Source organism: Tachyglossus aculeatus, chromosome 5, assembly GCF_015852505.1.
Source record: "Tachyglossus aculeatus isolate mTacAcu1 chromosome 5, mTacAcu1.pri, whole genome shotgun sequence".
Taxonomy (NCBI): Eukaryota; Metazoa; Chordata; class Mammalia; order Monotremata; family Tachyglossidae; genus Tachyglossus; species Tachyglossus aculeatus.
The window spans coordinates 29589148-29616002 of NC_052070.1; the positions used below are offsets into that span (position 1 = coordinate 29589148).

Here is a 26855-nt window from a genome sequence, read left to right on the forward strand (position 1 = left end):
GATCGTCGCCAGGGTAGGGAATGCCGGGAGACCGTGGCATGCTGAGTGTTTGCCAGGCATTGACTGCATCCCAGGATGTAGATGCTTCCTCCTCCCTAAGGTAAAGGAACCAGAACTAACAAGAGATGAAAACAAAAGCCCCAGAGGCAGAGGTTGGGATGAGATTTCCAATGTCAACCATGTTGACTGGGCTTCACTCTCCCTGTCCAGGCTTCAGGGCCCTTTATATGGCCATATTCCTGGCCCCAAACATGGAGAATTTTCATTCTCATATCTTGTCCTTCCTCTCACTCCCTTTCAGCACTCAGGAGTGGGGAGAAGAGTAGAGGGTGAGTGGGAGAAAAGGTGTTAAGAGGCCCTTTCAGCAAGCCTTTTCTTTCTTAAGCTCATTCTGGATAATAATAATGATGATGATATTTGTTAAGCGCTTACCATGTGCTGAGCACTGTTCTAAGTGCTGGAATAGATACAAAGTTATCAGGTTGTCTGTCCCATGCGGGGCTCACAGTCTTAGTCCCCATTTTACAGATGAGGTAACTGAGGCACAGAAAAGTTAAGTGACTTGCCCAAAGTCACCTGTCTACCAATTCTGTTGTATTGTACTCTCTCCAGTGCTTAGTACAGTGCTCTGCACACAGTAACCGCTCCGTAAATACCACTGATTGATTTCTTTCAGGAATTTATTGAGTGCTTACTGTGTGAAGAGCAATTTACTAAGGGCTTGGGAAAGTACATTACGATTTGGCAGATTCAGTCCCTGCCCACCCAAGCTTACAGTCTAGAGGAGGAGACGATTTTATGTGAATGCATTAAGATAGGGGCATCACACCAGGGTGGGGTGGGAGGAGGAGAATTCATTCATTCAATCGTATTTATTGAGCACTTACTGTGTGCAGAGCACTGTACTAAGCGCTTAATTGAACGACCAAGATTGTTCTAACCAAACTATTGATAGATATGTGATTTTTCCCCATTTCCAATTACCAGGGCTCTTGAACTAGATCCTTAGAATACAAGGTCAGGGCTTGTCAAACTTGGTTCTGCACTAGTCGCGGCAGACTGATTTAGCCAGAGCCAAATCAATCAGAAAGACATGCAGGTCTGGATACCTGAGAAGATTCAACCCAGCAGACAGAGTAGATAAAATTGAAATGCAAAGGATGTTACTAGGCAGGGGCTAGAGAGGAATTCCTTTGACTGCTGAGCTGCTTTGCATTTTCCAGGGCAATCGTTGGGAGTACTTTTTGTTTGTTTCTTTTGTGCCAGGCACTGTACTTAACGCTGGGGTAGATACAAGATAATCAGGTTGGACACAGTCCCCGCATCACACAGGGCTCCCAGTCTTAATCCTCATTTTATAGACGAGGTAACTGAGGCACATAGAAATTAAGTGGTTTGCCCAAGATTGCAGACAAATGGTGGAGTCGGGATTAGAATAATAATAATAATAATAATTGCATTTGTTAAGCGCTATGTGCAAAGCACTGTTCTAAGCGCTGGGGGGATACAAGGTGATCAGGTTGTCCCGCGTGGGGCTCACAGTCAACATCCCCATTTTACAGATGAGGTCACTGGGGCTCCGAGAAGATAAGTAACTTGTCCAAGGTCACAGAGCAGACGTGGCGCAGCCGGGATTCGAACCCTCAACCTCTGACTCCAAAGCCCGGGCTCTTTCCACTGAGCCACGCTGCTTCTCAATAATGATAGTATTTGTTAAGCGCTTATTATGTGCAAAGCACTGTTCTAAGCGCTGGGGGGTATACAAGGTCATCAGGTTGTTCCAGATGGGACTCACAGTCTTCATCCCCATTTGACAGATGAGGTAACTGAGGCACAGAGAAGTTAAGTGACTTGCCCAAGGTCACAGCTGACAAGTGGTGGAGTCAGAATTCAAACCCATGACCTCTGACTCCCAAGCCTGCGCTCTTTCCACTGAGCCACGTTGCGACTCCCAATCATCATCATCAATCGTATTTATTGAGCGCTTACTATGTTCAGAACACTGTACTAAGCGCTTGGGAAGTACAAATTGGCAACATATAGAGACAGTCCCTACCCAACAGTGGGCTCACAGTCTAAAAGGGGGAGTCTAAAAGGGCGGGGGGGGGGGGAGTCTAAAAGGGGGATCCCGTGATCCCGTGATCTTTCCACGAGGCCATAGTACTTTTCAAGCAGGTGTGAAAGGTCATCGAAGGTGGCCCAGATGTGAGCACAACAGTCTTTGGGTTAACTCTTCTGTAATTCCAAAGGGCAGAGAGCTTGCGTTTCCCCTGACCATACTTGGATTCCAATGTGATATCAGATGGGCGGGTGCCTGAACTCACAGATCCTAGCTTGAGAAATGCTGTCCGTTGGATAGAGAGGGCAACAGACTATTGACCTTCTCAAAGCATGAGGGGCAGGATGACTTTTAACAGGGAGAGAGTGGAAGAAAGAGATTTGAAGTGTCAGACAGCCTTTCAATCATTCCAGAGGCTTGCCAAGGATCTCCTTCCCTTCTCCCTGCAAACCTGCGTGGGGTAAAAAGTCTTTGAACTGTGGCAGAATCAGCTGTTCAAAATATGCTCTGCTTTGCACTAATAATAATAATAATTGATAATTATGGCATTTTTAAGCCCTTACTATGTGTCAAGTGCTGTTCTAAGTGCAGCTTGGCTCAGTGGAAACAGCATGGGCTGGAGAGTCAGAGGTCATAGGTTCTAATCCCAGCTCTGCCACTTGTCAACTGTGTGACCTTGGGCAAGTCACTTAACTTCTCTGAGCCTCAGTTACCTCATCTGAAAAATGGGGAATAAGACTGAACCCCACGTGGGACAACCTGATTACCTTTTATCCCCCCCCAGCACTTAGAACAGTGCTTGGCACATAGAAAGCGGTTAACAAATACTAACATTATTATTATTATTATGCAAGCTAATCAGGTTGGATATAGTCCCTGTTCCACATCAGGCTCACAGTCTTAATCCCCATGTTACAGATGAGGTAAGTGAGGAACAAAGAAGTTAAGTGACTTGCCCAAGGTCACTGAGCAGACTAGTAGTGGAGATAATAATAATAATAATGATGGTATTTGTTAAGTGCTTACTATGTGCCAAGCACTGTTCTAAGCACTAGGGTAGATACAAGGTCATCAGGTTTACCCACAAGGGGCTCATAGTCTTAATCCCCATTTTACAGATGAGGGAACTGAGGCCCAGAGAAGTGAAGTGACTTGCCCAAGGTCACACAGCAGACAAGTGGTGGAGTCGAGATTAGAACCCAGGTTCTTCTGACTCCCAGGCCCACGGTCTATCCACTAGGCCATGCTGCTTCCCTCTTTGAGAGCCCAGATGTTTCTGCCATTAATGAATCAGGAATTCAGAATCATTTCCACGTATGGCCTCTGGTTTTTGTCCCTGCACAGACTCAGAGAAGTCAGTGCTTCTGGGTTTTCACAAAATCCTCCAAGGCAGAACCCAGTGACACTCAGAATCTAACTGCATATCATAAGAGTGTTTGCAGTACTAGTACTTTGTGGTACAGAGATTTGCCCTCGCCTTCAGTATTGCTATTTACTGCTGGCAGTTCCTGAATCACTGCAATTCCTCTACACTGTCTCAATATGGATCAACAACGACGAGGAACACAGGTTTTTCAGAGCTATGCTGTTCTGACATCTGTTTGAAGTGGTTGGCTGCAGCCCTAAATGACAATTTTCCAGGAGAGCAACCCCTTTGTCTGAACTATATAGCCAGTAATGGAGCCTGCACCTGTCAGAGAAGCTAGCCGACGACACCACCTTGGATTTGGGTGACCCGCTCATTAGATAACGTTTCCCGACCCACCCTTTTATGAAATCATCTTAGAGGGCCTGGAACAAAATATACACAGGAGAAAGATAGAGAATGTAGAATCAGTGACAACTGCTTCAAGGCCACTTTTCTTTGGAAAAACCCCATTCTAAGAAAGGCTTTAGGACAGGTGAGCTGATGTTCTTTAGGGGACTTAAAACAGGAAAGGGGTTTTAGAATCAAGGAACCCTCTCCCCTTTGTTTATAGATCTATAGAGTACATTGAAATGAAGATATAATAATAATAATAATAATAATAATAATTGTGGCATTCATCAAATGCTTACTATGTGCCAATCCTAATCTTAATCTAATCCTAGCTCTGCCACTTGTCTGGTGTGTGACCCTGAGGAAGTCACTTCACTTCTCTGTGCCTCAGTTACCTCATCTGTAAAATGGAAATTGAGACTGTAAGCCCCACGTGGGACAGGGACCGTGTCCAACTTGATTTGCCTGTATCCACCCCAGCGCTTAATGCCTTAGTGCCTGGCACATGGAAAGCGCTTAACAAATATGATCACCATCATATGCCAGGAACTGTAGTAAATGCTGAGGTAGATAACAAGAAAATCGGGTTGGACACAATCCCTGTCCCACAGTCTTAATCCCTATTTTATAGATGTGATAACAGGCACAGAAAAGTTAAAAATTACTTACTCTGGAGGTCACAAAGCAGACAAGTGACAGGGCCAGGACAAGAACCCAGGTCCTCTGACTTCCCCACTTGTACTCTTTCCACTACATCCTGTCGAGATCACCCAATTCTCAGTTTGCTCCCTGAAAGAGCAGAGTAGCTAGCATCAACATCTCTGCCTTCAAGGAGCTTACAGTCTAGTGGGGGGAGACAGATATTAACACAAGTTACCCATAGGAGGTAGAAAGAAAATGCAATAGGTAGATAAGGGAGTGTTTTAAGTAACAGGATCTGTAAATCCAGATGGACAGAAGCACTACAGGTAGTTGTGAGAACCCAATGCAGAGGTGGTCCTGAAGTGGCTTTAGGGGAATGTTAATGGGGAGATTAGAAACGAATCAAGGAAGGCTTTCTGGAGGAAATGTGACTTTAAAGGGGCTTTGAAAATAGGGAGAGCTGTGTTCTGGCTGATTTAAAGAAAGGAGTTCCTGGAAGGAGGAAAGGTATGAGCAAGGAACTGGCAGTGGGAGAGACAGAAATGAGTATATCGGCTACAGTAGAAGGAAACTATCTGTGATTTCCTATTGGCATAACTATCATTTTTCCAATTTCTGTTGGCAAACTGCATTTCAGTCAAACCTGATACAGTGAGCTTGCTTTCATGCTCAAAGCTGATGCAGTTTTAATCTCTATTTCCTCAAGACTGCTCAGAAACTGTGTTCTGCTAGAACTCTGGCTGCTCTTTGGCCACAAATGATAATGGGGGAAAAAGAGATTCCTAACAGAGCATATATATCTGACCATAAAGATGTTTAGAGAGTACTTGATAAGGGTTTATAGACTTCTGATGCCTTTTTAAACTTTTTAATCTGACCTTTCTTTTTCCTATCCTGTTCCATGTGGACACACATGGCTTCGATTTTGAATGTAAGTGTGATGGAAGTTAATGGTCTAGGTCATTTTAATAATTCCTGTTTAAAACCCACAGTGCAGTTTGTGCTGTTTCATGTGCCCAGTGGCTACTGTCAGGCCCAGCAGAGTTGACCACTGATTGTCACGTATGGCAGTGCCTTCGATCAGCACTGCCTACCATGGTGCTTGGCTCTCTCTCTGAGGTTCCTGAGAATGTGGCACTTGCTCACTCTGGGAGTCTGAAGCCAGAACACACTGGCCATCAATAATAATTGTGGTATTTGTTAAGTGCTTACTATATGCCATGCACTGTACTAAGTGCTGGGGTGGATACAAACATGGGGTTGGACACAGTCCCTGCCTCACGTGGGGCTCACAGTCTCAATCCCCATCTTACAGTTGAGGTAAATGAGGAACAGAGAAATAAAGTGATTTGGGCAAGGTCACACAGCAGACAAGTGGTGGAGCTGGGATTAGAACCCATAACTTTCTGGCCCAGAGAAGCAGCGTGGCTCAGTGGATAGAGCACAGGCTTTGGAGTCAGAGGTCATAGGTTCAAATTCCGGCTCAGCCAATTGTCAGCTGTGTGACTTTGGGCAAGTCGCTTAACTTCTCTGGGCCTCAGTTACCTCATCTGTAAAATGGAGATTAAGACTGTGAGCCCCCCGTGGGACAACGTGATCACCTTGTAACCTCCCCAGTGCTTAGAACAGTGCTTTGCACATAGTAAGTGCCTAATAAATGCCATTATTATTATTATTATTCGGACTCCCAGGCCTGTGCTCTATTCACTAAGCCATGCTGCTTCTCATCAGCCCTGCATGGTCTGCCCTTGCCATTTCTGCCCCATCCCTGAGTCAATCAGTCAATCTTGTTTACTGAGAGCTTACTGTGTGCAATGCACTGTACTAAGTACTTGGGATAGTACAATTCCACAAAAAACAGTTACATTCCCTGCCCACAACGATCTTACAGTCTAGAGCAGGAGACAGACATTAATATAAATAAATTACAGATATGTACATAAGTGCTGTGGTCTGGGAGAGGGGAGGAATAAAGAGAGCAAGTCAGGGAGAAGCAGAAGGGAGTGGGAGTAGAGGAAAAGAGTGCTTCTGCACTGACTATCCTGCCCTGCCTCCAACCTGACCTCCCCCTGCCCTTCACTATCTACCCTGTGCCTGCCCTACACTGCCATGCTCTATCCCTCTTCCTCTCTTTAAGCTTAGCACAGTACTCTGTTCAGAGTAAGAATTCATTCATTCAGTCATATTTATTGAGTGCTTACTGTGTGCACAGCACTGTACTAAGCGCTTGGGAAGTAAAAGTCGGCAACATATAGAGACAGTCCCTACCCAACAATGGGCTCACAGTCTAGAAGGGGGAGACAGGCAACAAAAAAAAAGCATGTAGACAGGTGTCAAAATCATCAGAACAAATAGAATTAAAGCTATATGCACATCAAACAAAATGAATAGAATAGTAAATATGTACAAGTAAAATAAGTAGAGTAATAAATCTATACAAATATATACAAGTGCCATGGGGAGGGGAAGGAAGTAGGGCCAGGGGATGGGGAGGAGGAGAGGAAAAAGGGGGCTCAGTCTGGGAAAGCCTCCTGGAGGAGGTGAGCTCTCAGTAGGGCTTTGAAGGGAGGAAGAGAGCTAGTTTGGTGGTTGTGTGGAGGGAGGGTATTCCAGGCCAGGGGAAGGACGTGGGCTGGGGGTCGACAGCAGGACAGGCAGGAACGAGACACAATGAGGAGGTAAGGGCTGGGCTGTAGAAGGAGAGAAGGGAGGTGAGGTAGGAGGGGGCGAGGTGATGGACAGCCTTGAAGCCGAGAGTGAGGAGTTTTTGCTTGATTCGAAGGTTGACAAGCAGCCACTGGAGATTTTTGAGGAGGGGAGTAACATGCCCAGAGCATTTCTGTACATTAATATAAATAAATGAATAAATAAATAAATAAATAACAGATATGTACATAAGTACTGTGGGCTGGGAGAGGGGATCAGTAAAGGGAGCAAGTCAGGGAGAAGCAGAAGGAAGTGGGAAAAGAGGAAAGGAGTGTTACTGCATTGACTCCTCTGCCCTGCCTCCAACCTGCCCTCCCCCTGCCCTTAACTATCTACCCTGTGCCTGCCCTTTACTGCCATGCTCTGTCCCACTTCCTCTCTTTACATTTAGCACAGTACTCTGTTCAGAGTAACAACTCATTAAACATCATTAGTGCTTAGTACAGTGCTTTGTCCCTCTCAGGGTAACACCTGGAGGGTTTCCAATACTCTACCAGCTTCGGCAATGGGAAGGAGAGTCAAACAGAGGCATACCCATTCCATTGATAACTTAGGCAGTGGGCAGCAAGTGGAAGGCAATCTGCTACAGATCAAACTCACCCATGCTGGGCAGCAGTAGCATGGGAGAGACTCAAGGGCAAAGACTCAAGTTTACTGTGCGGAAGGAGACAATGGGAAACCACTTCTGGATTTTTACCAAGAAAACTCTGTGGATACACTACTAGAACAATTGCAGATGAAAAGCGGGTTGTTCTGGAAGAGACACGTCTGTGGAAATGCTATGGGTCATAAACATCTTGACAGCTTAAGACAAGACGTTGCTTTGCACACAGTAAGCCTTCAATAAATATGATTGAATGAATTAATTGATCATCAATGACCTGAGTCTGGGCCATGGACTGGTACCACTCAGTACCCCGGACCTTGGCTCCATCACTGGCTCCATTCTGAGTCAGGGTCACTAGAGGTCAAAACCAGATGTCCTGTGTGTGGTGGGGCAACTACAACCCCCAAGTAGGTCCCTGTTCTCTGGTCCGCTCCCACCTAAACAGTGTTTGCTTAGGTGGTGAATAAAGGGAGCATATCTGGGTGATGCAGAAGGGAGTTGGAGAAAAAGAAATGAGGGCTTATTTAATCTCATCCTATCCTGACTGGATTACTGCATCAGCCTCCTTTCTAATCTCCCATCTCCCTGTCTCTCCCCTCTTCAGTCTATATTTCACTCTGCTGCCCGGATTATCTTTGTACAGAAACATTCTGGACAGGTCACTCCCCTCCTCAAAAATCTCCAGTGGTTGCCTGTCAACCTTCGAATCAAGCAAAAACTCCTCACTCTCGGATTCAAGTCTCTTCATCACCTCACCCCCTCCAACTTCACCTCCCTTCCCTCCTTCTACAGCCCAGCCAGTACACTCTGCTCCTCTGCTACTAACCTCCTCACTGGGCCTCATTCTCGCCTGTCCCGCCATGGACCTCTGGCCCACATCCTTCCTCTGGCCCGGAATGCCCTCCCTCCACACATCTGCCAAACTAGCTCTCTTCCTCCCTTCAAAGCCCTACTGAGAGCTCACCTCCTCCAGGAGGCCATCCCTGAGCCCCCCTTTTTCCTATCCTCCTCCTTCTCCCCTCCCTATCGCCCCCTCCCTCCCTCTGCCCTACCCCTTCCCCTCCTCACAGCACTTGTATATATTTGTACATATTTATTACTCTATTTTATTTGTACATATTTACTATATTTATTTTATTAATGACGTGTATATAGCTATAATTCTATTTATTCTGATGGTATTGACACCTATCTACTTTTGTTCTTTTGTCTGTCTCCCCTCTTCTTGACTGCGAGCCCATTGTTGGGTAGGGACCATCTCTATGTTGCTGATTTGTACTTCCCAAGTGCTTAGTACAGTGCTCTGCACACAGTAAGCACTCAATAAATATGATGGAATGAATGAATGAAAGGGAAGACCTCTTAGAGGGGATGTGCCTTCAATAAGGCTTTGAAGTTGGAGAGAGTGATTGTCTGACAAGTAAGAGGAGGGAGGGCGTTCCAGGCCAGAGGCAGAATGTGGACGAGAGGTCGGTGGTGAGATAGATGAGATCACGGTATAGTGAGTAAATTGGCATTAGAGGAGCTAAATGTGTGGGCTGGGTTGTAATAGGAGAGCAACAAGGTGAGGTAGGAGGGCCAAGGTGAGTGAGTGACTTAAAACTCATGGTAAGGAATTTCTGTTTGGTATGAATGTAGATGGGCAACCACTAAAGGTTCTGGAGAAGTGGAGAAATATGGAACGAACATTTTTGTAGAAAAATGATCTGGGCATCAGAGTGAAGTATGGACTGGAGTGGGGAGAGACAGGAGGCAGGGAGGTCAGCAAGGAGGTGAGGTCAGCAAGGAGGCCGATACAGTAATCAAGACGGGAGAGGATAAGTGCTTGGATTCAAGTAGTAGCAGTTGGGATGAATAGGAAAGGAAGGATTTTAGCAATGTGAAGGTTGAACTAACAGGATTTAGTGATAGATAGAATATATGGTTTGAATGAGAGAGAAGAGACAAAGATAACACCAAGGTTGTTGGCTTGTGAGACAGGAAGGATGATGTCTACAAGATGGGAAAATCAGGGGAAGGACAGAGTTTGGTGGGGAAGGAAAGGAGTTCTGCGTCGCCCTGATTTGCTCCCTTCATTCACCGTCCCACCTTGCCCCAACACCACAAGTACTTATGTAAATATCCATAATTTATTTATTTATATTACTGTCTCCTGCTCTAGACTGTAAACTTGTCACGGGCAGGGAATGTGTCTACCAACTCTGTTATATTGTACTCACCCAAACATTTAGCACGCAGCTCTCCACAGAGTACGTGCTCAATAAATGATTAATTGATTGTCAGTCTCCCTCCTGAGGCATGTAGGGAATGCTGTATCAGTGCCACTAGTCCAGGAATGATTGGCCTCTCTCACTGGGAAGGGACTTAAGTGGATAATTGGAGAGGGAGGGAGAGGAAGAGTTGCATGTGCATGCACACACACACACACACACACACACACACACAGAGTTTCAGTCAATTGTATTAATTGAGCACTCATTGTGTACAGAATGCTGTACTAAGCACTTGGGACTGTACAATATAACAATGACAGATACATTCCCTGCCCACAACAAGCTTACAGCCTACAGCAGGAGATAGATATCAGTACAAATAAATCAATTATTGATACTTACATAAATGCTTGTGGGGTTGGGGCAAGGGGGCAAGAATAAATTGAGCAAGTCAGGGTGATGCAGAAGAGAGCTGAAGAAAAGGAAATGAGGGCTTAGTCAGGGAGGGTCTCTTGGAGGAGATGTGCCTTCAATAAGGCTTTGAAGCAGGGGAGAATAAATTATCTGTTGGATATGAGGAGAGAGGGCATTCTATGCCAGAGGCAGGACATGGGCGAGAGGTCGGGAGCAAGATAGGCAAGACCAAGGTAAAGTAAGGAGGTTAGCATTAGAGGAGCAAAGTGTGTGGACCCAAAGCCTGTTGTTTTCAGAACAGGGTAAACAGGGAGAGAAAAGAGTGAGGTTTGACAGCACTGAAAATCACTGATCATCCCTCTCAAGGAAGGAAGAGTGTCCTTTTCTAGGAAAAACCAGAGTTCAAGGAGAATCACCTTCCTATTTTTGTTTATGCAGCATTTCAGGGTCTTGGTATGAATCCCAAACTCCAGTTGTAACACCCTAGGCTCACTTACAGTTTCAAAGAAGCCGTAAGGAGACCCAATTCTGCCATTCTTGAGAGAGCTGGCAGCTAGTCCCTGCCACGCCTACTCATTAGAGGTTTGGGCGGATCTAGTGAATGTGCTCGAGTAAGCATCACATTCATTAAAACGTGCCTTTCTCCCTTTCCAGGTAACCGAACTGCACAACATTAAAAACATCACCAGACTGCCTCGGGAGACAAAGAAGCATGCAGTAGCAATTATCTTTCATGATGAGACGTCAAAGACATTTGCCTGTGAGTCAGGTAAGCAATTACAAGCATATTTCCAGCTTGCAATGATGGAGCTGCTTTTGAAACAGTGGCCCAGATCGATTAAGATCCCACCCAGAATAGGATGCCATATCGCCATGGGAATGGGCTTAACTAAAGGCATATAATAATAATAATTGTGGTATCTGTTAAGTGCTTACTGTAGGTCAAGCACTGCACTGCGCACTAGGATGGTTACAAGCAAACTGGGTTGAACACTGTCCCTGCCCCACAAAGGACTCACAGTCTTAATGCCAGTTTTACAGATGAAGTAACTGAGGCATAGAGAAGTTAAGCGACTTGCCCAAGGTCACACAGCAGATAAGTGGTGGAGCCTGGATTAGAACCCAGGCCCTTCGACTCCCAAGTCCTTGATCTATTCACTAGGCCACCCCACTTCTTTACGGGCATATGTAAGAAAACTCTGGAAGTGTTGATTTCTCAGTGATTAGAGTCTTTGTTTATGATCTGCCAGGATCTGGAGAGTGCTCCCAGGGTCCTTGAGGGTTTCATCCTAGCATTCAAAATTAAGGACGTGAGGACTGGGGAATACCGGAAAAGTTTCTGTGGGGGCAGCCCAGATCTCACCCACCATCGCCACAGACTTGTGCTAAGGCAATACCATTGCTGTCACTGCAATAACAATGGTGGTATTTGTTAGACTCCTACTGTGTGCCAGGAACTGTTCTAAGTGCTGGGGTGGATGCAAGCAAATTGAGTTGGACACAGTCCCTGTCCCAGTTGGGGTTCACAGTCTCAATCCCCATTTTACAAATGAAGTAACAGAGGCAAAGAGGAATGAGGGGACTTGCCCAAGGTCACACAGCAGACAAGTGATGGAGTTGAATTAGAACCCATGACCTTCTGACTCCTAGCCCATGCTCTATCCACTACATCATACTGCAAAATCTCCAAACATATGGAAACTGAACTTTGGGCAATTTGTAGCCCACAGTGGCTCTTGGTTCAACAAATAGATACACTTTTTAGGGTGGATTTTGGCCTCCAGTTCACCAAACTGCAGAAGCAATAGAGCCATTGTTTATGCACACCTGGATGCCTCTTTGAAAGCTCTGTCATAGAGAATCCAAGTTGGCTCCATAGATGATCCTGAAGGTCCTTTTCAATCCAGAGATTTGTTCATTTTGTAAGAGGCAGAAAGCAAATTCTAGAAAGACAGGCCAGGTTGGCAGGAATGGGTGGCATGGGTGGAGCTGAAACAGCTTAAATACAGCTGGATTGAAATAGGCATTTGACCAAAGTTCATTCATTCATTCATTCAATCGTATTTATTGAGCACTTACTGTGTGCAGAGCACTGTACTAAGCACTTGGGAAGTACAAGTTGGCAACATATAGAGACAGTCCCTACCCAACAGCAGGCTCACAGTCTAGAAGGGGGAGACAGACAACAAAACATATTAACAAAATAAAATAAATAGAATAAATATGTACAAATAAAATAAATAGAGTAATAAATACTTACAAACATATATACGTATATACAGGTACTTTGGGGAGGGGAAGGAGGTAAGGCAGCGGGGGATGGGGAGGGAGAGGAGAGGGAGAGGAAGGAGGGGGCTCAGTCTGGGAAGGCCTCCTGAAGGAGGTGAGCTCTCAGTAGGACTTTGAAGGGAGGAAGACAGCTAGCTTGGCGGATGTGCGGAGGGAGGGCATTCCAGGCCAGGGGGATGACGTAGGCTGGGGGTCGACAGTGGGACAGGCGAGAACGAGGCGTGGTGAGAAGATTAGTGGCAGAGGAGCAGAGGGTGCAGGCTGGGCTGTAGAAGGAGAGAAGGGAGGTGAGATAGGCGGGGGCGAGGTGATGGAGAGGCTTGAGGAGTGAGGAGTTTTTGCCTGATGCATAGACTGATTGGTAGCCACTGGAAATTTTTGAGGAGGGGAGTATCATGTCCAGAGCATTTCTGCACAAAGATGATCCGGACAGCAGCATGAAGTATGGATTGAAGTGGGAAGAGACAGGAGGATGGGAGATCGGAGAGGAGGCTGATGCAGTAATCCAGTCAGGATAGGATGAGAGATTGAACGAGCAGGGTAGCGGTTTGGATGGAGAGGAAAGGGCGGATCTTGGCAATGTTGCGGAGGTGAGACCGGCAGGTTTTGGTGACGGATTGGATGTGAGAGGTGAACAAGAGAGCAGAGTCGAGGATGACACCAAGGTTGCAGGCTTGTGAGACGGGAAAGATGGTAGTGCCATCAACAGTGATGGGAAAGTCAGGGAGAGGGCAGGGTTTGGGAGGGAAGATAAGGGGTTTAGTCTTAGACATGTTGAGTTTTAGATGGTGGGCAGACATCCAGATGGAGATGTCCTGAAGGCAGGAGGAGATGGGAGCCTGTAGGGAGGGAGAGAGAGCAGGGGCAGAGATGTAGATTTGGGTGTCATCAGCGTAGAGACGATAGTTGAAGCCGTGGGGGTGAATGAGTTCACCAAGGGAGTGAGTATAGATAGAGAACAGAAGGGGACCAAGAACTGACCCTTGAGGAACCCCTACAGTAATGGGATGGGAGGAGGAGGGGAAGCCCGCAAAAGAGACTGAGAATGAACGGCCGGAGAGATAAGAGGAGAACCAGGAGAGGACAGAGTCTGTGAAAGCCAAGGTTGGATAGCATGTTAAGGAGAAGGGGGTGGTCCACAGTATTGAAGGCTGCTGAGAGGTCGAGGAGGCTTAAGATAGAGTAGGAGCCATTGGATTTGGCATGCAGGAGGTCATTGGTGACCTTTGAGAGGGCAGTTTCTGTGGAATGTAGGGGACAGAAGCCAGATTGGAGGGGGTCGAGGAGAGAGTTGGAATTGAGGAATTCGAGGCAGAGCATGAAGACAACTTGTTCAAGGAGTTTGGAAAGGAATGGTAGGAGGGAGATAGAGAGATAACTAGAAGGTGAGGTGGGGTCAAGAGAGGGTTTTTTTAGGATGGGAGAGACATGGGTATGTTTGTAGGCAGAGGGGAAGGAACCAGTGGAGAGTGAGTGGTTGAAGATGGAATTTGATCACGTCTGGATTACTGTATCAGCCTTCTCTCTGATCTCCCATCCTCCTGTCTCTCCCCACTACAATCCATACTTCACGCCGCTGCCCAGATTGTCTTTGTCCAGAAACGCTCTGGGCTTGTTACTCCCCTCCTCAAAAATCTCCAGTGGCTACCAATCAACCCATGCATCAGGCAGAAACTCCTCACCCTGGGCTTCAAGGCTGTTCATCACCTCGCCCCCCCACCTCACCTCCCTTCTCTCCTTCTACAGCCCAGCCTGCAGCCTCCGCTCCTCTGCCGCTAATCTCCTCACCGTGCCTCGTTCTCTTCTGTCCCGTTGTCGACCCCCAGCCCACATCATCCCCCTGGCCTGGAATGCCCTCCCTCCCAACATCTGCCAAGCTAGCTCTCTTCCTCCCTTCAAGGCCCTACTGAGAGCTCACCTCCTCCAGGAGGCCTTCCCAGACTGAGCCCCCTCCTTCCTCTCCCCCATCCCCACTCTCCATCCCCCCACCTTACCTCCTTCCCTTCGCCACAGCACCTGTATATATGTATATATGTTTGTATGTATTTATTACTCTATTTATTTTACTTGTACATATTCTACTTATTTTGTTACTATGTTTTGTTTTGTTCTCTGTCTCCTCATTCTAGACTGTGAGCCCACTGTTGGGTAGGGACCGTCTCTATATGTTGCCAACTTGTACTTCCCAAGCGCTTAGTACAGTGCTCTGCACACCGTAGAGCTCAATAAATATGATTGAATGAATGAATGAAAGTTAAGGAGGAGAGAAGGGATGGAGCGAGAGATTTCATAAAATGAGAGGGAATGGGGTCAGAAGCACAGGTGGCCAGAGTAGCACTTGAGAGGAGGGAGGAGATCTCCTCTAAGGATACTGCTGGGAAGGATGAGAGAGTAGCAGAGAGCATTGAGAGCCAGGGGGTTGGAGAAAGCGGGGGAGTGACTTTGGGGAGCTCAGACCTGATGGATTTAATTTTATTAATGAAGTAGTAGGCCAGATCGTTAGGTGTGAGGGAAGGAGGAGGGGGAGGAACCGGGGGCCTGAGTAGGGAGTTAAATGTACGGAAGAGCTGACGGGAATGATGGACATGGGTGTCAATAAGGGAGGAGAAATAGTTTTGTCTGGCAGAGGAGTGGGCAGAGTTAAGGCAGGAAAGGATAAACTTGAAGTGAAAGATCTGCTCGTACAGCTGACGGTCACTGAAGTTCCCAGAATCCAGGGATCGTCAGAATTTTTCTCATTCCTAAGAAGGCAAAAAATTTGCACTCTGCTAATAGGCAGAGTCTACAAACCTGCAGTGAGACAGCCTGAGCCATCTGAGAATATTGAACGATTTGAGTAACTATGCTAGGAAGGTTTGCAAAGACGTTTGTTACATGTAACAAACTGGATATGGATCGCCAAATCCATTACCAACTGTGCAAATGTCATGGGTCTTCTTTCCTTTCAATCAGCAGAAAGATTTTTGCTGCATTAAATGGCTGTGAGGTTAGCATCTATAAAGCAGTGTCATTTTTACTAGGCACTGAAGTTAAATTGTAGTTTGGTATGCCATTTCCCCTACATAGAAAATCCTTTGCCCTTTATAAAAAATCACTCCACAAAGGATACAAGTTCTCCCTTAGTAACTCTCTTTGCTCTTTATGAAATGGCCCCTACCTCCCAACCTGTCTGGGTGGTATTAAAGACGCATTTCAGAGAAAAACATACTGCTCTCAGTTTTGGGGAAAAGAATAATCTGAAATTGTGTTTAAGTATCTGGAAATCTCCCTTAGATATTTTCATTTAGTAGTCTGTGAAGCTAATAGTGTACTCTAACAGTTTCAATGTCTTTTACCATTTAAGCATGGATCTATGCTGTGAATTGCCAAGAGATACCACTCTGAAGGATACTGTAGACCCTGAAACAGAAGACTTTTCTAACTTTATTCTTCAGAAATCATCTCTTATCCTTATTTCTCCCTACTGGCTTTATAAACCAAGGCACATCTCCTCCCTGACTAAACTCTCATTTCCTCTTTTCCCCTCCCTTCTGTGTGGCCCTGGTTTGCTTCCTTTATTCACCCCTCCCTCAGTCCCTCAAAACCTATGTAAATGTCCATAATTTATTTTTCTATATTAATGTCTGTCTCCCCCTCTAGTCTGTAAACTCCTTGTGGGCAGGGAATTCATTCATTCTGTGTTTATATTATACTCTCCCAAGCACTTAGTACAGTGCTCTCCACACAATAAGTGCTTAATAAATAGGATGGAATGATTGATTAATTTAAAGCTGGGGCACATACCTTGGAGCCTGAGGAAATGGAGTCCTCCTACAACACAGATCTCTTGGTAAGGAGCTGTCTTGCTTGTGTGCCTTGGAACTACTTAGCTGTATTCTAGAACCTAGAGGTCATGGGTTCAAATCCGACTCTGCCGCTTTTCAGCTGTGTAAGCTTGGGCAAGTCGCTTGACTTAGTTGTGCCTCAGTTATGTCATCTGTAAAATGGGGATTAAGACTGTGAGCCCCCCGTGGGACAACCTGATCACCTTGTAACCTCCCCAGCACTTAGAACAGTGCTTTGCACATAGTAAGTGCCTAATAAATGCCAGAGTTATTATTATTATTTTTAATCCTGTCCTGCAATTTGAGGTTGAGTGTAACTTCTAGGTGGCACTAAAGAAACTACTGCTACCTGAGGACAGGGGACATGTCATTTCTTGATTTAATAATGATAATAATAATGATGATATTTATTTAGTGCTTACTATGTGCCAGGCACTGAACTAAGCACTGGGATGGATACAAGCAAATAGAGTTGGACACAGTCCCAGTCCCCATTTTACAGATGAGACACAGAGAAGTGAAGTGACTTGCCCAGGTTAAAAAGCAGCCAACTGATGGAGCTGGGATTAGAACCCATGACCTCTGATTCCCAGGCCTGTGCTCTATCCACTATGCCATGCTGTTTCACCTAGCTCTTAGTACAGTGCACTGCACCAAATGGGATACTGATATAACTATAACAGGATGTATCTTCTCTAATAAGTTCAGGTCACCATCATTTTATTGTGAGATGGACAACCCAACAGCCTTGCAGATCTTCAACTTAGTATAGAACTTGGTGTCCCATTTTTCACCTGTCTTTCACATTCCCCAAATTATGATGATCACCTTGATATTACTTTCTACTTCTTAGCCTATCTGTTATTCCTTGAAAGTACATTCTCTCCAGAAAGAAAGACCAGCTAGATAGGTAGCAAACTAGCAATCAGGAGAGGAATAGCTCTCCAAAAGCAAAGACTTTGAGAAGTTCAGGTTACCCTGTGGGGGACTTGAAAACTGAGACATGTCTTGCTTGAGGCACATGTTTTAATGCAGCAAGGTGTTGCCTTAGTGGAAAGAACATAAAACTAGGAGTCAGGGAAGCCAGGGTCTAGTCCTAGTTCTGCCTCTTTCATTCATTCAATCATATTTATTGAGTGCTAACTGTGTGCAGAGCACTGTACTAAGCACTTGGGAAGTACAAGTTGGCAACTTATAGAGACGGTCCCTCCCCAACAACGGGCTCACAGTCTAGAAGACTGCCACTGGCCCGCTGTGTGAATCCTGCACATGTCACTTAACTGCTATAAGTCTCATTTTCTTCACCAAGATACCTGTTCTCCCTCTCTGCTTGACTGTGTTCCTTGTGTGGTCAGAAACTGGGTTCAAACTGATTATCTGCCATATAATAATAATAATGATTGTATTTGTTAAGCTCTTACTATGTGTAAAGCCCTGTTCTAAGCAATGGGGTAGATACAAGATAATCAGGTTGTCCCACTTGGGGCTCACAGTCTTAATCCCCATTTTATAGATGAGGTAACTGAGGCACAGAGAAATTAAGTAAGTTGCCCAAGGTCCACAACAGACAAGTGGTGGAGCCAGGATTAGAACCCAGGTCCTCTAACTCCTAGGGCAAGGCTGTTTCCGCTAGACCACACTGCTTCTCTATTAGTCCAAGATAGTGGACAATGGGAATAAATAATACAAACTCCAAATAACTGGTTATGTCACAGGAAAGAAAACTTGGAATTATTACCACCTACTCTATTAAATTACATGCAGTGGCTGTGAAGAAGCAAAACAAAATGTTCATCTTCATGATGAAGAAAAGAAACAAAACAAAAGGTAAAACTGCCAATGCAAAAACCAGGAGAGCCTCACTCCTCAAATATTGAAGGGACTCCTAGTTTCCACATTTTAGGAAAAACATAAAAGAATAGAAGAAGGTACAGGAAAGGGGAATGAAGTGTGGGGAAACCTCCTAATGAGTATAAACTGAGACTATTTAGATCCCTTGCCTGGAAAGATGAAACATGAGAGTGGATGTAATTGACAGAACCTCGGAGAGTTTGGATCAGGGGAACACAAAATTGTTGCTCATCAAATCCCACGGCAACAGAACCCTGGAGCATCCACTGAAGATTAAAGGCAGGCTTAAAACAAACAGGAATTTGTTACCGCAGGAAATTAGTAACAGTGGTTTTTACCATGGCCAAGTTGAAGCTAAACCTAATAATGAGGAGATGGGTTCTTGGGATAAAATAATAAGCATTTATGTGGGTCAGTCACCAAGCTTTCAGAGGACAACCAGGCCCTGCCTCACATCACCAGAGAAGCAGCATGGCTCAGTGGAAAGAGCACGGTCTTGGGAATCAGAGGTCATGGGTACGAATCCCTGCTCTGCCATGTCAGCTATGTGACTTTGGGCAAGCCACTTAACTTCTATGTGCCTCAGTTCCCTTATCTGTAAAATGGGGATTAAGACTGTGAGCCCCACATGGGACAATCTGATCACCTTGTATCACCGCCCCCCCCCCAGCACTTAGAACAGTGCTTCACACCTAGTAAGCACTTAACAAATACCATCATTATTATTATTATTATCACCATGTACAAGTGATGGGACAGCCTGCTTTCCTCCACCCCTGCTTGGATGCTGTTACTTAAGTTAGTTTTGAAAATTCCCCCTTTTCAGCCTCCTAGTCTCCCCAGCATCAGAATCTTACTGAAGGCACATCTCTTCTAAGAGCCCTTCCCCAACTAAGCCCTTCATTTCCTCTTCTCCCAATACCTTTGGTGCTGCCCTTTCACTTGGATTTGCACCTTTTTATTCAACCTCCATCAACCTCACAGCATTTATGTCTTATGCTGTCGAGTTGCCTCCGACCCATAGCGACACCATGGACACATCTCTCCCAGAACGCTCCAACTCCATCTGCAATTGTTCCGGTAGTGCATCCATAGAGTTTTCTTGGAAAAAATAAGGAAGCGGCTTACCATTGCCTCCTTCCACTCAGTAAACCTGAGTCTCCGCCCTCGACTCTCTCCTATGCCACTGCTGCCTGACACAGGGGAGTCTTGACTTGTAGCAGATTGCCTTGCACTTGCTAGCCACTGCCCAAGCTAGGAATGGAATGGATACCCCTCTGCTTGACTCTCCCTCCAGTAGTCCAGACTAGTAGAGTACTGGAAACTCTCCAGGTGCAACCCTGAGTGGGTGAGTACTTTCCTACATAGAATAATAATAATAATAATAATAATAATAATAATAGCATTTGTTAAATGCTTACTATGTGTGAAGCATTGTTCTAAGAACTGGGGGGATACAAAGTGATCAGGTTGTCCCATGTGGAGCTCACAGTGTTAATCCCCATTTTACAGATGAGGTAACTGAGGCGCAGAGAAGTTAAGTGACTTGCCCAAGGTCACACAGCAGACAAGTGGCAGAGCAGGATTAGAACCCATGACCTCTGACTCCCAAGCCCGGGTTCTTTCCACTGAGCCACACTGCTTCTTCATTTATTCACATTAACATCTGTCTCCCCCTCTAGACTGTAAGCTCGTTGTGGGCAGGGAATGTCCAAGTGCTTAGCACCATGCTCTGCATACAGTAAGCATTCAGCAAATATTTTTAAAGGAATGCTTAGGAATCCATAATGTTTGAAAGCCAACTTCATCTGTTTTCCATGGCATTCACTTCCTTCTACAGTTTGCAGTTTTGCATGAAATCTCCACTTTTGGCCTTTAAGAATCCAAAAACAAGGTAAAATATATTTAAAAACAAGGTAGGAAAACATATCTTCAGCCTTCAGAACTGCTGCTTAAAGGAGTCGGTAATTGGGAACAGTCAAACCAGAATGGGCAGTTAGGGAACTCAGATGAAGCGGTTTTCTAGCAGGCTGGGTGTATTGTAGGTGTGTGTAGACTGTAAGCTCACTGTGGGCAGGGAATGTGTCTACCAACTCTGTTCTATTGTATTCTCCCAAGCACTTAGTACAGTGCTCTGCATACCGTAAGAATTCAATAAATATGATTGATCGACTGAATTGATGGAATACTTGGACTGTGAGTCCCATGTGGGAGAGAGATGGTGTCTGACCTGATTAACGTGAATCTACCCCAGCACTTGGATCAGTGCTTGACACAAACTGGGTGCTTAACAAATACGACAACTATTTACAATTGTATGACTGCTCCAAGCGTTGTGTGCTACAGGACTGGGAGGACATTCCCTTAAGGTTTGTTGTGCGCTACATGAGAAGCCCCAGGTTCCTCTGAGGGTCAGGAAAACCCAAGGGATCAGAATTGTAAGATCTGCACCAGGGTGGATCCTCTCTGTGTCATTGACAGGTCCCTGTCTCCTTACCTACAATAGTGGTAGCATTTATTGAGCTCAAGCAAGTGACACATTCCCTGCTCACCTGGAATTTATACTCTAAAGGGGGAATTGTACTGCCAAAACCAACAGCAGTTTCCAGCAGGGGTTGGACGAATTCCAGAAGATTCATTTATAATGAGTATTAGAGGGAGAATTAGGGATGAAGACAGGAAAGTGCAGGACTGTTAGGTGGTTAATCACTCAATCAGTGGTATTAATTGTGCATTTACTCTGAGCAGGGCACTGTGACACCCTAAGAGACTAGATTGTGAGCCCGTTGTTGGGTAGGGACTGTCTCTATATGTTGTAGACTTGTACTTCCCAAGCGCTTAGTACAGTGCTCTGCACACAGTAAGTGCTCAATAAATACGACTGAATGAATGAATGAATAAATGAATGAAATAGAGTCAAGCAGCAAGGCCTAGTCTAGCAGATAGAGCACAGGCCTAAGAGTCAACAGGACCTGGATTCTAATCCCACTCCACCATTTGTCTGCTGAGTGAGCTTGGGCAAGTCACTTTGTCCTCGGTGCCTCAGTTAACCTCATCCGTAAAATGGGGATCTGTGATTCCCATATGGAACATGGGCTGTGTCCAAGCTGATTAGCTTGTATCTACCCCAGCACTTAGCTGAGCGTCTGGCACACAATAAGTGCTTAATAAATACCATAAAAAACTAGGATGGACTGAAAACACGGTGGCAGCCTAGGCAAAGCAAAGCAGTTGAACATGTGGAGAGAAGCATAAATTGGAAAGAGCAGAATAACTCCCTTGGCAACTGACTAGATTCCCTATGTGCCAGAGCTGGTCCTGTTGGGATGCATGTCAAAGAGGGCGACCACTGCATGCTTCCTCCAATTATCTTATATCTACTGTCAGACAGAGAAAACTGGTCTGAACCAGCAGTGACATTTCTTATGTTCTCATCTGCTGTGAAAAACATTTCAGGAGACCACAGCTTATTTCACAGGTTTCTGGACTGAATCGGAGACAATTTCCCAAAGTACAAAGCAAAGAGGTAGACTAAGGCAGATGCACACATTCATTTGATTCTTCTGGATAGGGAGCAATTAGCCAAGTTACTAAAAGTGGACAGATTCCTTTGTGGAATGCGCACAGTCAAAATTCAAAATCCTAAGGGAAAGGAGAGATATAAGCTAAATAAAAGAATGTCTTTGAGAAAGCAAATTCCATCAGTTCAAGGCTCTGGTGGTTAGTGTATGATGGGGAAAAAAAAGCCAAAGAGATAAAGGCATCTTGAAAGACAATTCTGCTGGCTCAAGAACAAACTAGGAAAAGCAATAAAGGTGACAAAATGGTAAGATGGCTTACTAGAACTCTACTGAGACTTGAAAGATGGGAGAGCAAGTCATACAATCCCAAATGCTTAGCACAGCGCAATGCATCCCGTTGGTATTGGTTGCTGTGACTATAGGTATACTGTGGATTCCATATCATGTTGAGACTGAAATTCTACTCCCCAATCACAGGTCCCTATTGACTTCAATTGTTTTAATTTCATGTATTGTGAATTCATTCCTTATGCTGTTTTTAATGTTTTATTCTTTCACTGCTCACTAATAATAATAATGATGGCATTTGTTAAGCACTTAGTATATGCAAAGCACTGTTCTAAGTGCTGGGGGAGATACAAGATGATCAGGTTGTCCCACATGGGGCTCACTGTCTTAATCCCCATTTTACAGATGAGGTAACTGAGGCTCAGAGAAGTTAAGTGATTTGCCCAAGGTCACACAGCAGACATGTGGCAGACCCGGTATTAGAACCCATGACCTCTGACCACTAATCACCATCATCAATTATATTTATTGAGTGCTTAATGTGTAGAGCTCTATAATAAGCATTTTGAGGGACAGTGCAATACAACTGGGTTGGTAGACACGTCCCCTGCCCACAACGGGTTTGTGGCCTAGACAGATGATGACCATATCACTGTTTCTGTCTCTTGCCCCTTATGCTGTTCTACTGTCTTATTCCTTCATTGTTTCCCATGTGTCTGTCACTAGCCTTCTCCCCAATCTATATTCACAGATTCAGCCCCACAGGAGACGAAAGTCCTTGTCAAAATAACACCTGTATATTCTTTCCCAGTACTTAATACTCTGATCTGCACGCTGTAGGAGTCTATTAGTAGTATTATTATTAGAGAAACAACGTGGCTTAGTGGAAAAACCATGGGCTTGGGAGTCACAGGACGTGGGTTCTAATTCAGCTCCACCACTTGTCTTCTATGTGACCTTGGGCAAGCCACAACTTCTCTGTGTCTCAGTTACCTCATATGCAAAATGGAGATTAAGACTGTGAGCCCCAAATGGGACAACCTGATTACCTTGTATCTACCCCAGTGCTTGGCACATAGCAAGTGCTGAACAAGTACCATTATTATTATTTTTATTATTATTATTACTACTGTTAGTATTGTTATTACTACTACTAAAAGTGGAGATTAGGCCAGATCCCTGAAGACTGTCACAAGACCTACTGAATGCTGAGGATTCTGTTCTTAAAGAACAAAACACAAGAAGATGTGCAGATGATAACTCAGAGTGCTCATTTAATTATTTATTATTATGGCACATGTTAAGTGATTATTCTTTGCCAAGCACAGTGCTAAGACCCACCTGGGACTCACAGTCTAAGTAGGAAGAACAAGCAAGTGATTGTAAAGTACTTCACTGAAAGACAAGCAAATGATTAGTAAACCGCTTCGAATCAGTCAGGCACCTTGGGATGACGATAAGCCTTAAGAAATCTCAGATGAAGTATCAACCTGCAACCGGAAAGCTATACAACTAATAAAAAATTATTATTGGTAATGCAGAGCTAAAAGCTGTGACAGAATTCTGTCACCTAGGAAGCACACTGACAAACAGAGCCTAGCAACATCCTTCAGGAGACCGTCAGAGTGTGGTGGCAGTAAGCTAAGTCCAAACTCCCAATTGGAAAGGCAGGAAAGTCTAGAAGGATGGGAGCCAGAATACCCACGTTCTTATCGCATCTCTAGCACTGAATGGCTGTTTGATCATTTAACGTCTCTGTGCTTCAGTCTCCTCATCTGTGAAATTAGGGTAAAATGTTTGTTCACCCTGCATCATAGACTATGAGTCTCCTGTGGGCCCCATTCTGCTTCTGGTCTGATCATCTTGTATTTACCCCAGCACTTAGCACCATGACTTGTGCATAGTAAGTGCTTAATAAATACCATAACAAAGGTAGGAAAATAGCTGTGGAACAGTATCCAAATGGACAGATGAAAGAGTCATAAGGGAGTCATCACCAATCAAGATAAGAAAGACTGGCTTGACAGTCAATCGACAAAGTCCCGGAGTTCATGAAGAAGCCAAGAAAACCAAAGTATAGATACAAGTCCATCTTATCCTCTCCTACTTTACATCAACTTTTGGTCTAGTCCTGATCCCAGAGAATGTAGAAAAAGCCTTCTGGAATGTCTTACGCTTCTGATCAATAGTGTACCCAGCCACTTTTCTCAAAGCAGCATGGTTTGGTGGATAGAGAATGGGCCTGGAAGACAGAAGGTCATGGTTTCTATTCCTGGCTTGGCCACTTTGCTGTGTGACCTAGACTAAGTCACTTGACTTTCCTGTGCCTGTTACCTCATCTGTAATATGGGGATTGAAAGTGTGAGCCCCACATGGGACAGGGAGAGTGTCCAACCTGATTTGCTTGTATCCACCCCAGTGCTTAGTACAGTATGTGGCACAGAGTAAGTGCTTAAGTACCATAATCGTTGTTATTTTCTCCAAAATGTATAAACCAATTCAAAATCACCTGGTCTTCTCCAGGCTAGAGTAAGTGTCAATGGAGTGCCCTCCAAAAATAATTTTGAGTTCGTTAGTAAGTCCCTGTCACTTGAAAAGTGAGGTGCGCTGAGTCCTTTTGAGCCAAAGTAGAAAATCCAGTAGCCTTAATTATTATAATGTGAAACCTGGGGATTTCCATATTTCTAACTTGGAAGTCTCACATAGTCAAGGAGCTTATAGTGCCGTAAGCTTGGTTTCATCCTTGACTCCGCTCTCTCATTCAACCCACATATCCAATCCGTCACCAAATCCTGCCTGTCCCACCTTCACAACACCACCAAGATCCACCTTTTCCTCTCCATCCAAACCACTACCATGTTAGTACAATCATTCATTTTATCCCACCTAGATTACTTCGTCAGCCTCCTTTCTGACAAACCAACCTCCTTCCTCTCCCCACTTCAGTCCATACTTCACTCTGCTGACTGGATTATCTTTCTACAGAAATGTCCAGGGTGTGTCACCCCTATCCTTAAAAGTCTCCAGTGGTTGCCTATCCACATACATATCAAACAGAAACTCCTCACTATTGGCTTTAAAGCTCTCCATCACCTTGCCCCCTCCTACCTCACCTCCCTTCTCTCCTACATCCCAGCCCACAGACTCCACTCCTCTGGTGCTAACCTTCTCACTGTGCCTTGAGCTCGCCTGTCTCACTGCCAACCCCTGGCCCACATCCTACCTCTGACCCAGAACACCCTCCCTCATCAAATCCCCCAGACAATCACTCTTTCCCCCCCTTCAAAGCTCTACTGAAGGTGCACCTCCTCCAAGAGGCCTTCCCAGACTAAGCCCCATTTTCCCTCAGCTCCCACTCCCTTCCGCATCTCTCTAACTCACTCCCTTTGCTCTTCCTGCCTCTCCTCACCCCACAGCACTTATGTATATATCTATAATTTTATTTATTTATATTGATACCTGTTTTCTTGTATTGCTGCCTGTCTCCCCCCCTTTAGACTGTGAGCCCATTGTGGGCAGGGATTCTCTCTATTGCTGTATTGTACTTTCCAAGTGCTTAGTACAGTGTTCTGCATACAGTAAGTGCTTAATAAATACGACTGAATGAATGCCATTAGGCAAGGGAAACATGAATGTTCTGAGATATACTTTAAGGTACCAAAATTAATACTATCACCAAAAGCTGTTCTGTACAGTATTCACTATAGCCACAAAGGATCCTTTCCACCCAATGCCCCCCTTGCCGACAGAGGCCTTTTCACACCAAAGCTGAATTTCAGACATTAACAGTCACCTGCAATTAGGCAACAGTGCTCAGCATTGCAATGAGCTCCCTGCAGGGGAAGGAATATCCACTATTTAGGGAGTTTGGAGTCCAAGTTTCAGTAAAGATTTCTTGGGGAGTGGGGAGGTCTCCCTCAGAAAAACAGGCAGGGAAAGAGATTTGGGTGAGCTAGAAAAGCCTTATTGTGAAATCCCCAGTGATTTCACAATAAGATGGTAATTCTGTGAAAGCACATCAACTGTGAGGTGAAGCACTCTTTAGCTTCTGCATTTCTTGGGATACTTTGGAAGAAAACCCTTTCTGATTGCAGGACACTTGAAACTTTGGCTGGTAAAAAAAATCCCCAGGCATTTATGTCCAGTGACCTGGTCATAGATTACTAAGAAATGGAATCTGTCAAAAAGAAATTTATGAGGGCTTGGGTAACTGGCCTGGCTTGAGGCAGAGGGATAGACTAGATGACTTCTCCAATGTTAACTTAAGAATTATAGTGTTTGTAAAGTGCTTGCTTTGTGATAAATTTTAAGGTAAATGAGAAGTAGCATAGTGTAGTGATCCAGCACTTAGTACAGTGCCTGGCACATAGTAAGCACTTAAATACATTAATTATTATTATTATTGTAAGACCACAGGCCTGGGAGTCAGAGAACCCGGGTTCTAATCCTGGTTCTACCACATGTTTTCTGGGTGCCTGAGGCAAGCCACTTTACTTCTCTGTACCCTAGATACCTCAGTGGTTAGAACAGTGCTTTGCACATAGTAAGTGCGTAACAAATGCCATCGTTATTATTATTATTATTTACCTCATCTCTAAATGGGGATTAAAACTGTTTGCCTCATGTGGGACCTGGATTTGGTTCAACTTGATTATCTTTTATCTACACTAGCGTTTAGAACA

The 26855-nt window shown here is 44.9% G+C and overlaps 1 protein-coding gene across 1 annotated transcript in view; it reads left to right on the top strand.

Annotated features, from left to right (window-relative positions):
* The window catches only part of DOK6 (docking protein 6), a 357850-nt gene that overhangs the window by 181245 nt on the left and 149750 nt on the right, over positions 1-26855 (top strand). The window contains exon 3 of the mRNA XM_038746957.1: positions 11055-11169. Coding sequence (XP_038602885.1) covers positions 11055-11169 — 115 coding nt within the window. The remainder of the gene's footprint in view (positions 1-11054; positions 11170-26855) is intronic.